General features: G+C 35.7%; 1 protein-coding gene across 1 annotated transcript in view; it reads right to left on the bottom strand.

The window, feature by feature from the left end:
- The window catches only part of LOC144978490 (uncharacterized), a 129913-nt gene that overhangs the window by 24971 nt on the left and 92311 nt on the right, over positions 1–12631 (bottom strand). Inside the window, exons 3-4 of the mRNA XM_078924647.1 lie at positions 10120–10258; positions 1030–1146 (exon numbers count right to left, since the gene is read on the bottom strand). Of these exons, the coding sequence (XP_078780773.1) occupies positions 1030–1146; positions 10120–10258 (256 nt within the window). The remainder of the gene's footprint in view (positions 1–1029; positions 1147–10119; positions 10259–12631) is intronic.

Below are 12631 nucleotides of genomic sequence, written 5' to 3' on the forward strand. Positions count from 1 at the left end.
GGAGTTATGGGTCACCGTAATCCAAATCTGAAATTAATAAAAGTTTTCAGGCCAAACTCTAAAGAGAATAAAAATGTTTTAAAATTTTGGCCAGAAAACTCGTCCTTCAATTATGGATTGATGATATTGGCTCTCATCTTGTCAAAAACTCTCAAACCTGTGAATTCTTAAGTATTTGAAGGACGAGTTTTCTGGTCAATTTTTTTTTAACGTGTTTTTTTCAAAGTATGACAGAATAACTATGATGAATATCAAATGTTGTAAAATAGCTTGATACCATTTTACTGCCCAGTGGTCTGTCGTTTCGTGTTCAAAAGCGGGATTATTCGACTTCATTCCAACCTAAACCAAGAGAACAGTCACATCGAATGACGCCCAAGTCGCATCGCTGTTACTGCTTTCTGTGTGAAAATGGTTAGGAGTTTCCTTTGTTGGGTGGTAAATAATGAAAGAAGTTGTGATCTGAGAGAAATTTAGTCTAAGCGGGGAGGGGCAATGTACAAAAACCATAACGCATCAAAGTCGTGGAATGATGACCCTTTGACGGTGACAAAGTGGTGTATACTCACAGCCATTGTTTATCCCTTTACAGGCGAGTTTCGATTTTTACTTTTACCCGACACCGTGAGCGGCTTTGAGTACTTGTGGTATGACACTTGCACTCAGAACTGTGATCCTCTAATTCGAGTCCCGCTGGAAACGACGCGGAGCTCAGTCTTTGAAAAAGTTTCTTTACTGACATTCTCTCACCGTACCCGGGGTGTAAAATGAGTACAGTGTACCTGGAGGTAACAGCGTTGCCTCAGTTGAATATCGAATATTATATATATAATATATAAAATGCCATACAGGCGTCATCTATCTCCTCTTACATAATATAAAGTGTAGCGATTGGCCTGGGGCCTCGCGTTGAGCGTTATCATCTCATTTCGTGCAGATAACGATCAAAATCGTCGTATAATATAGAACTTCAAATGAGTCATTTAGGCGGTAAGGTGTTTATAGTAACAGCACACAAGAATGACCTACCGGTGTGGACATGGGTGTTTGGGTTCCCATCTCCTTCTTTTTGTTGGTGCCACTGTTAGGAGTTCCACCTTCACGTTCACTGACGCCATCACGGACCTCGGTGTTCTGCTTTAAGGTCTGGAGAAGAGAAGAAAATAAAATAAAAAGGACAAATAGAGTAAAACTTCAAATAGAATTGAGTTGCTAAAAATCTCTTCAGATATAAATCGACGTACCTAAAAAATATGCAGATCTAATAACCGGACGCAATTATGGGCCGGATTTAATACTGTTGTAATGGGCAACATTTTGAGTTGGTTTGAGACTATTTACCAATACAACAATGAATTCATAACAATTGGGTGATCAGACCTGCATATACGAGCACGTCAAAATAAACCTATGTTATGATAAGAGAAGTAAGTCTGATCAATAACGCTTGAAATGCCCTCTCTAAAGCTGCAGTTGCTTTCGTTCATCTTTTTTTTACTCTCGTCTATCTCCTCTCCCTTTCCTTCCATTGCAAAAAGTGATTATAATCGGAGCCTCTTGGATTAGTTCCTTTGGTTGTCAACTTTCAACCTTTCGTTACGCTGAGCTTTGCAATGATAAAACATGAAGCGGTCACCACGGCTGAGCCTTGTCTCTTCAGTAAAGGCAAAATAAATTAATTGGGGGTTAAGTTGTCACCATCACGTATTTACATCACATAAAAAAAATCCCTACACAAAAAAAAAACCAAAAAAAAAAACCCCGGAAAATAATTAATGATGATGATGATGATGATGATGATGATGATGATGATGATGATGATGATGATGATGATGACGACGACGACGATGATGATGATGATGATGATGATGATGATTATGATGATGACAATAATAATAATAATAATAATAATAATAATAATAATAATAATAATAATAATAATAATAATAATAATAATAATAATAATAATAATAATAATGGTGAAGAAGAAGTACGTATGTAGTGTCCTTAGGTCAAGACCAAAGTTTTACGAGAAATTACCATTAAATCCTGTCCGTATTAACACTAAATATGGCTTGGATTTTTTTAAAAAATCAGAACGAGACATCTTACCACCTATGGCAAATTATCATAATATGGAAATTATAACACTAGGGAAAAGGTGGAATAACTGCCATTGTATGAGCATTTCTCTTAATTACAAAAGGAACTTGTTCTATGTTCTATACTCTCTCTCTCTCTCTCTCTCTCTCTCTCTCTCTCTCTCTCTCTCTCTCTCTCTCTCTATCTCTCTCTCTCTCTGTGTGTGTGTGTGTGTGTGTGTGTGTGTGTGTTTGGATGGGTGGTTGTTTGAAACGTACGACATCCATCATTAAATAATTTGAAGCGCTTTAAACAATTTTTTAAAATATCCTTAATGATTATAATATATGTATATATCCCATGTAATCTTCATATGCATAAAAATAACACGTGGGTGTAATATAACCCTCATCTCCGTGTGTGAAAAACACGAAAACAACTATCTACACATTATGCAATCCCAAGACTTAGCTAGCAGTTTCATGATGGTTTATGTCAGGGTTTTCCCCCCGGTGAAAGCAGCAATTAATGAAGATCAAGCTGTCCAAACCACAAAGAGCAGCAGCCAAAAGATAAATTCCGCTAGCTGTGACAACTCTTGTAGCAGAACATTCTCATATCTACAGGTTGAAATAAGTGTGTATGAAACAGTGCCAGATAAGAATGAGAAGAATGAGCTTTTATATAGCGCAATGTCCACTAAACGTGCTCAAAGCGCTTTACAGGGGATCCCTGGCCAACAGCAAAATCTAACATGTAGGGCGGGACATGAGGCCTGTTAGGCGATATTACATTTTTTTTTCTGATAGAGACAACGCTATTAACGGCCAGGTACTCATTTTACACATGAGTACGATAAGAGAATGAGTAAAGAGCCTTCTCCAAGGACTCAACTATGCGCCGAGCAAGGCTCGAACCCAGGACCTTCCGATCCGAAAATCGGACAAAGCAGAAAGAAAATTAGTTGAGGGCTTGGGATCTCCATTATCCAAAATGGCCAATGAACAAGCTCAAAATCGCTTAACCTTGTTATTAGATGATACAATAACATAGTTGAGAAATCGTCGCCACTGATCATGACTTCCAGCCAATGATAAATTGGGCCCATCAATCGCATTGAACGTGATGAAAATCGTGGGAATGATATGAATATTGTCCATACTCGTAATCTATAATATATTTACATCGAACTTACCAATATTTTTCATGAATTCCGAAACTACTGTTTAAACCCACACACTTGTGGCTATCAGTTTGTGTGCTGAATGTGGTAAAATGTATGTGTGTGTGTGTGTATATATATATGTATATATATATATATATATATATATATATATATATATATATATATATATATATATATATATATATATATATGTATATGTATTCATTCATTATTCATTTATTTATTTATCTATTTATTTATCCATTTATATATTTTTAAAATTTATTTATCCATCTATCTATTTATATTTATTTACTCATTTATCTATTTATATTCATTAATTCTTGTATCTATTTATTTATTTATTTATCTATCTACCTATCTATTTTGATTTATTTATTTATCTCATTTTTTTACTATCTACCTATCTGTCTATCTATCTATCTATCTATCTATCTATCTATCTATCTATCTATCTATCTATCTATCTATCTATCTATCTATCTATCTATCTATCTATCTATATATATATATATATATATATATATATATATATATATATATATATATATATATATATATATATATAACGCTTTTTTGTACACCTTTGTTTTGACCCGTCACATTCCGCACACTAACCGATGGGTACGGGGGTGGGTTGATCCGAACGTTACTTTTACCCATTCCAATTATTAATGACACATTTAAGCATACTTCATCATGGCAACGTCATGAACGATATTATACAATCATTTGCATAAGTTTGAATTCCAAGAATATTTCGTCGAGAAGTCATGAAAGAAGTTGTCAACGCGCGAATTATTACTGCTGGTGGCAAGTTCGTGACAGAGAGAGAGAGAGAGAGAGAGAGAGAGAGAGAGAGAGAGAGAGAGAGAGAGAGAGAGAGAGAGAGAGAGAGAGGGGGGGGGAAGAGAAATGACAAGTTGATTTTGAAAATGTTGCGTTGATGCAAGGCCCTCTATGCAGAAGGCCTTGGTTGATGGCAATTCTCAAAATGATTTGATCCAAAGGTTTAAGATAGAAACTAATAGCTGCTATTAAAAAGAAAAGAAAAAAAAAAAGCAATCGTCTCAATAAGAAAGCCGAGAGGGGGAAGTGATCGCGCCAAATTCTTTAAAATAACTTTTAAAAAACAAAACAAACCAAAAACAAACAAAAAAAACACACAAAAAAATTACAGATTCACACATACAAACCAAAACAAAACAAAAACCTGAAAATATAAATTGACAAACAAAAATTAACAAATTAAACTCCTTTCCTTTTTCCTCATTACATTTTCTTTTACATAAGGGTCTATCGAGAGAGAGAGAGAGAGAGAGAGAGAGAGAGAGAGAGAGAGAGAGAGAGAGAGAGAGAGAGAGAGAGAGAAAAGCCCCCAAAATAACCAGGGCGTCAGCCGCACCGCAACACCGCAAAACGAACAACAATGGCTAAGTTTCTGACTGGAGAAAAAAAAAAAAAAGAAATGCTGACAGCTGGGCTCGACCCCGGGTTCTCAATATTAAAGTGCAATGCTTTATACACTCGGCCATCTCACCCTAAACAAAATATATAATTAATCATAGGCATATACAAATACACACACAAACACACACACAAGCGCGAACGTTTATAAAAGAAATCCAACTCACCACCGAGTCTTGTGAAGTTCGAAACAAGAGAACGATATATCCTACAACGTCCGGTAACAGATGCTTAGAAGCCGTCCGGTACAAGCGAAACGTATTCTTGATACGCGATGGAATCTTCATGGTTCGGGCCTAACGCTGTTTCTTATGATAATATGTGTAATTCTTTCCTTCTCTTTAACATATAAACAATAAATATTATAGTTTCCTATATTTGGTCAGCAAACTTGATCTTTTACTATAAACATTACCGAAATGAGATAGTGATGACCTGTATGAGGAGTAGAAAAGATTGCACCAATAATTTGAATCATCCAGTTAGAGGCATATTAATAATTAACTGAATTCGGCGATTATAAACGACTTGTTAATCTGCTCGTTGTGAAAGTTACATTTTTGGAACCGCTTAACTGAAAATTCCAGGAGAACCGAATGGTTGTAATAAACGTTTTACTCCAGAGAAGAAAGAGGAAACGAATGGCAGATCAGAAGGCGGCGCATCTCAAACACAATACATGATGACGGAATCTGATTAAAGACTATTGCTTTTTATACTAGAACAAAAAACAGTTGCAAATCTCTATCAATTGATTGTGTACATTTTATAGTTTAGTAGTAGAGATGAGAGGTGTGAGAAAACACTTGAATCCAAATGACTTCTATTCCTGATCCCACTCAAGAAGTCGCCAAAGTCAGCTTGGTACGTAGAACGTGATATTACGTGTAAGCGTTAAGAGTACCGAGCCGAGTAGGATTGATGGGAAATAGATTCCAGTTGCAAATGGATATTAGTACAGTATAATATAACTAAATTGTTAACAAAATGAGATTTTCAACTCGGACTTTAAAATGGCAATAGCGCAACATGCATTGCAGTTTGATTTTGTTTTCTGTTGCTTTTTTTTTTTTTTTTTGTATGTTTATTTTCTTGTTTTTGTTTGTTTTTGGTTGGTTTGTTTGGTTTTTGGGTTGGTATTTTTGTTGTTGTTGTTCTGTTCTTTTGTTTGTTTGTTTTTGTTTGTTGTGGATTAAGTTGGTGGCTTTACGATCGCCCAGAACATAGTCTCAAGTCGCATTTGTGGCGTGAGACAACGCAGTGCATGTACAAACAATCAAGACAAAACAACGATCTGTGATCATTCTTAAGGCTTATCCCTACAAACTGCATTATAAGTCATCATGAAGCAATAGAGTTTTTAAGTTTTCAAAGTTAACCATCATTGACCTGAAACATTGCAAGCACACTAATTTGGGTCCATTGTAACAAAATGTGTCCGCACAGAAAAAAAAGAGAGCTATAAACCAAATCACAATCCCTTTATATGAAAATTATTAGTAAATCTGGAGGTATGAATTACATAAAAGATTTATAAAAAATTATTTAAATAAAAGCTAAGATATTGCCTTCCTATGTCAATCATGAAGACATTTTCCGGCACTATGGGTAATGATGTTGAAACTAGTACATTCTGGTAATGATGATAAATTATGATATCAACAAATAATTCCATTTGAATTAAGATGCATAAAACATTTTTTTTTAATCTAGGAAAAGAGAATTTTTTTTCGTGATTACTGTGTGCGACTGCAAGCAAATATTCCCTTAATTATTCCATCAGGTTTTTTGCCCACAGTTGGGGCCTATCTCTTTTTTTTAAAGAAATTAAATTTCAAAACAAAACAAAATTTTAAAATAAAAAATAAAAGTTATGAACCCCACGTGAGCAGACCACAAAGAGCGTGCCGAGCATTAATGTTTCATTTCAGCAGTAGTTTGGTGCTCTGTGGTTCCCCGAAAATCTAATGGAGAATGGCATTTTTCATTCTACTTGACCTTGTAACACATAACTCTATCACCAGGTGACCCGCGCTGGCAAATCCCAAATTAAGACTCGACTAGACATGTGTAAACTGTGAAGACATAACATACAAAATCAATCTTCAGATAGGCCGAATTCTTTAAGGGGGTTTGGCCACAAATAAATATCTCCATACAATAATGATGAGGAAAAAAATGAGGTTAGTTAAAGACAAAATTAATTTGCCTAAAGGAAAGTTTCATTTTCCTTCAATTTAATTTATTCAACAACTAATTATGTTATCTCATATTTAAAATTTTCGTGGTTTATTACTACCAAGTGCAACAAAGAAAATATCTTCTTTTTTTTTGTCCTTGTTTGTTTTTGTTTTTATTGTTTTTTCTTGTTTTGTTTTTTATTTTGTTTTGTTTTGTTTGTTTGTTTGTTTGTTTGTCTTTTGTTGTTGTTTGTTGTTGTTATTTTTAAAGGGGGGGGGGGGGGTAAGGAGGTTAATAAATTCAAATCTTTATTTTAAAATACGCATCAATGACAATTATAAATCGTTTGAGGAACGACAAAAAGCCGCTCATATTGTACACATATGAATAAATTGATATTTATCACAACTTTTCCTCACAAATTTGATTTACATTATAATTTTTTTTTTAAAAGGTCGAATCCGAATTTGGTCAAACTTGGCTCCAAATGATAACTATGATGATGATGATGATGACGACGACGACGACGACGACGATGTTAATGAGAATTCTATTTATACCAATTAAATCTACACAAATGGCAAGTCTGCATAAATTAATTGGTGTTTACTTTACAACCACTTTTGCCTCCTGCCAGTTTGCGTTTGTGTTATCAGAAGGATGGATAAGAAGTTGAGTTTCCAAACCGAATGGGTGGACGAAGACGTTTGTGAGTCACAATATCAAAAATACAGGGAGGTCTGCTCTGATCTACTTTTATTTTAACCCCCTTATTTCCACATAAGATGTAGCATGTCTGATAGATTAGTTTATAAACAAAACGTCTGACCTCTCCAAAGGTTTTGAATGGTCTGTGTAATGAAGTCTGTGATGATAATGGTCGTGACATTGGTTTACCAATATGGAATGGAAGTCATAACATTAATTTTCGTTAGATTGAGTGTGTTTATGGTTGTTTTTTTCAGTTCCGGGACCTCCACTGAAAAAAAAAAATATACAAACAACTACCTAAACTACTTAAATGATTAAATAACAAACCAAAATAAATAAATAAACAACGGCAAAAAAAAAACTGAACCAAAACAAACAAAAAGAAACAAACCAAACAAACACACCACACACAAAACACTGACATCAACAACCACCAACAGCAACAACACTACCAAAATATCAACATCAACAACAAACCAAACAAATCAACAAAAATGAAAACAAACACACAAACACACACACATACACACACACACACACACACACACACACACACACACACAAAAGGTATGAAAACTATTAAATCTGTAAACTTATCAGGCCTGTTCAACCCTTAGCCTTGACTGGCGAATCCGACCAGTGAGTCAGACATGTCCGTCGTGCGTTTTCTTAAATCGTGTTACTTTCCCAGTATTTTGCTTAAAACGACTGTGTGAATATATAGATAGAACGAAGTTAACGTCACTCGTCTTTGTTATTGTTTTCTCCATCTATGTTTATGAGTAATTCTCACTAAACTGTAATAACCAGACTATAAAAGTTCATGGTTACACATAGTGTTGTGTGTTGGTCCGTTATACTTCCAGATGGCAATATTGTGAGCTTCTTAGCCAAGCGCATACTATCTACACTTCAGTAGGGTTGAGTAGGGCAACTGGCATTTAATCATTGTTGTTCAAGAGATGGCTTCACTTTGTAGGCAATTTGGCATTTTTAGGTCTATCAGGACCATCGTATCGTGATTGATGGGCGATAGTGCTCCATTCTCAAATGAGGGCCGGTTAATAAGTGAATGTACTTGGTAGTGGTGGATAATTGGCTAAGAAAATTCATATGTACGTCCAATTACTACATAACTACACCGTATAGCCATTTTTAGTGTGTTAATCAAGGCTTCCCACGGTAATCAACCAAGACTGAATCAATGAATGAATGAACGGCAATGTTCGCTACAACTACAATTATCAAACGTCATACAATCGTGAAATCATCATAATATGATTCATGAACTACAGTAACTAACACTTGTGACAAAGTTACTTCACAATGCACCTAAACGGAAGCATAGTTCAGATCTGCTTAATCGCACAGCGGATAATCGTACACTCTGCCAGTTTGCTTACTATACTCAAAATATATTTATCTTTTAAAATGATATTATAAATATAATCACTCCGCCTAAATGCAAACTTGGTAGACAGAGTAAGCAGATGTGCGGTTTAGTCTCTCCTTACCAACTATAGGAAAATCGTCACATTCGTTACGATACAACCAACATTTTTCTTATTCAAATTTCTTTTGTACATCATAATTTAAAAAAAAAATGAACAGTGTGTTGTAGAGCATGTTTTGCTAAAGAAATTATGCATCGGAAGACCTTACTGCTATTGTGTTTGAGTGATAAAAAATATATTTTTGTGTTAGTGGGTGTGAAGTTTTGGGGAAAATCCTAAAAACGGCTGGTAATTAAGCCACGTTAACTGTTAAGCCTAAATATAACATGATCTTTTGACATGCCTAAATTCAAGGGTCAACTTGCATTACGGAAAGACATACTTGTAATTTTCATATGTAAATGCGGTACGCGATCTCAAACACGCGACAATCAACTTTTTAGTTACTGAGGTTGGCTGAGGAGTAGCTTTAATTAGAGATCGGTTTTCCCCACCAAGAATTGCGTCTCATTCTGTCCCTTAATCAAAGTGCCTTCAGTGCCTTTAACTTTCCAACACTGTCGATACAAGAAGTGATGTTCAGTGATGGATGGTGATCAACTCGTCGGCTCAGGTTTAATCATTTATTAAGAAGTCTATCCCTGTGTCTGTGTGCGAGTGTGTTCGCGCTCGCGCTCGCGCGCGCGCCCGCGCGTGTGTGTGTGTAAAGCAAAAGCGTGTGTGTGTGTGTATCATCAAATAAAAAGATCTGAAAAATGCAGGACTCGACCACTTCATCCAGTCAAATGAAAAAAGAAGCAAAATAAAGTATAAGTACCATACGCTTAAAGATCTTGTGGTTGCGCGGTGGGTGAATTTTTAAATTTTTTTTTTTTTAAATAACTGATTGTGATGATGATGATGATGATGATGATGATGATGATGATGATGGTGATGATAATGACAACGACGACGACGACGACGATGATGATGATGATGATGATGATGATGATGATGATGATGATGATGATGATGATGAAAAAATGTATTCACACATACCTGTAATTTAGCTAGGGGTATGATATCACAGTTTTCGGGCCGATGCCAGACCGTCTTCTGGGAGGTTGCGTTGTAGTAATAGAACCGGGATGTATTTGGATCGAACAACTCCCACCATTGGTTGTCGTCGGTCTTTTTTCTGAAGAAGAGAAGTGAATAAAAACATGTTGAGATTTATGCAAGGAATTAAAAATACTAAATAGATGAAGAAGCTGTGGTTCAGGCCTATAAAATAAGACGACGAACTCAATGAGACATAAAGTTGTGACCACCTTTATGCCTTGTCACATTTGGGTCGAATGAGGGGAAGGGGTTAGGGTTGATGATAAGACACTGTGGTAAGAGAAAGATATACAACACAAAGAAAATAAGGCTTTTTCTTATTTAAAGTACGATGTAAAGACCGACGTGCACTTATGTGCAGGTCTGATTACCCAATTATTTATGGGCACATTGTTGTAATGGAAATCTCAACAGCAACAAACAAAAAAGGACGCAAAATATTGTCCATTACAACAATGTTAAATTAGGCCCATAAGTGGGTTCGGATGTACACATCGGATACCCTTTATAAATAAAATATAAAGTAAGCAAACTTGTAATATGAAAGCGAAACAGGAAGTCGCTGCTTGAATGTTTTTTTTTTGCTGTGGCTAACGTCCTATTTTGAGGACAAACGATATTATAATATTACTGTTTATATAATATGCGAAGCAGATTACCATGTTCGAGTTTTATCACATTATAAAAAGAAGGGAGGAAAAAAAAGAATAAAAATGGGAGTCCTTTGTCGACAAAACATGGCGAATGGTGGACAAGACGAATGTGAGATGAGAGGATGGCGTTGTTAAGGCCAGCATCAGTCAGAAGTTATGCCCTTAACAACACATGATCTTTCGTTCGAACCCCAACAGCAGAAAAATATGAAAGTAAAAGAAATAGAAAGGCTCCTCTGAGCGTAGGTGCAGGTGCGGTCCAGCCTCATTTATTTGAGGCTAATAAGTTTAGAGTTGAAATATTATTCGTGAGGGACTTCATATCCAAAGTCTTTCTGCCCATGCTGAACCTTCACACAAAAGTGGCAATTAGAAAGCAGTGGTGTTATATAAATATGTGAAAAAAGTGTGAATGAATCAGATTCAGATAAAGCAATAAAGAAAAATACAAGGAGAGAAAAAAAACATCCCAAAAAATCAACTTGCCTCGACTGGGTACTGAACCTCAGACCTGATTACCGATTACTAGTTTTTATAAGAGATAGCTCAGTGTAGAGCACTCGCTTCACATGCACGCAAAAGGGACCTATACGAATCATGGGTGTAGTCGAGATTTTCTTCGTTTAAAAAAACCCCAAAACAACTGATCTCAAACACAACCCTCGTCCACCCTAACTGGGTCTGTTGCATCTGACGGGAAACAATTTGAAATAAACTGGAATTCTATCCAAAGTGGCTAGCAATTAATGTTATCCGTTTACCGATACAGAACCGGGATGAATTCCGGCTCCATATGAATACTGTTAAGGGATACAGTCAGACTACTGTACCGTATTCGTATCTACTCAACCAATTCTTCAATTCTAAATGGTTTTTTTTTTATGAACAATAAATGCTTTCCTCAAGTGAAAATAATCTGAAGTACAAGAGAAAATAGTTGACCTGAAACAATTACAGCACTATCTTCATGAAAATTCTCTAATCCGATCTATTTCTACACTACAAGATCAAGAAACAAAAAAAAAAAAAACCCAAAAAATACATCACCAAACAATCATGAAACAAAACAAATAATGTGAAGGCATAGAGAGAAGAGACAGACGACGGCTGGAGGATGGTGCCAGACCGTGCCAAGATATCACATTGACTGTTACGGTGGAATGCAATCAAGCGGGTCGTGCTGCTGTGGTATGCATACGGTGAATCTGATCGAAACGTGGTTGAGCAGAAAGGTAAGACGCCATGTCCAAAGGTCAATTAACGCCCTTGAAAGGGACGGGTAAAGTACATGCAATCGTGCAGATAGACATGTTTTTCCGGTGATGATTTGTGGGACAGTTTGTTTTTGTTGTTTGTTTGTTTGTTTGTTTTTTTGTTTTTGTTTTTTTTTTTTTGTTTTTTAACCTTTCTTTACAAGTGTCGTATAATGTTGACCTTAATTGCGAAGATTTTGACATGTTATAAACTGAGTAAGACTTCGTGTTTGGACATAATATAGCGACAAAAATAAAAAGATGAACCTGCAACAACATTTGAAAAGGAGATAGAAAGATGGCTTTGCCGAATGATTATAATGTAGTAAAGCCTTGTAGTATAGCCTCAAGATGTAAAGAAAAAGGGGACTCTTTCTAGGTTTCAAAGTGGTGCCACAGTCATTCCTAATTTGATTTTGAAGGAAACGTCCACAAGACAAAAGAACTGTGTTTGATGAGGTTTTGTTAAAACGCATCAAAACAAAATTAAGACATGAAACGTGCAAAAGCATGCCATTCCTAAACGAGGTAATATTACAAGCT

This window comes from Berghia stephanieae, chromosome 8, assembly GCF_034508935.2.
Source record: "Berghia stephanieae isolate SIO BIC M18660-M18661 chromosome 8, UCSD_Bste_1.3, whole genome shotgun sequence".
In the NCBI taxonomy this organism is placed as follows: domain Eukaryota; kingdom Metazoa; phylum Mollusca; class Gastropoda; order Nudibranchia; family Aeolidiidae; genus Berghia; species Berghia stephanieae.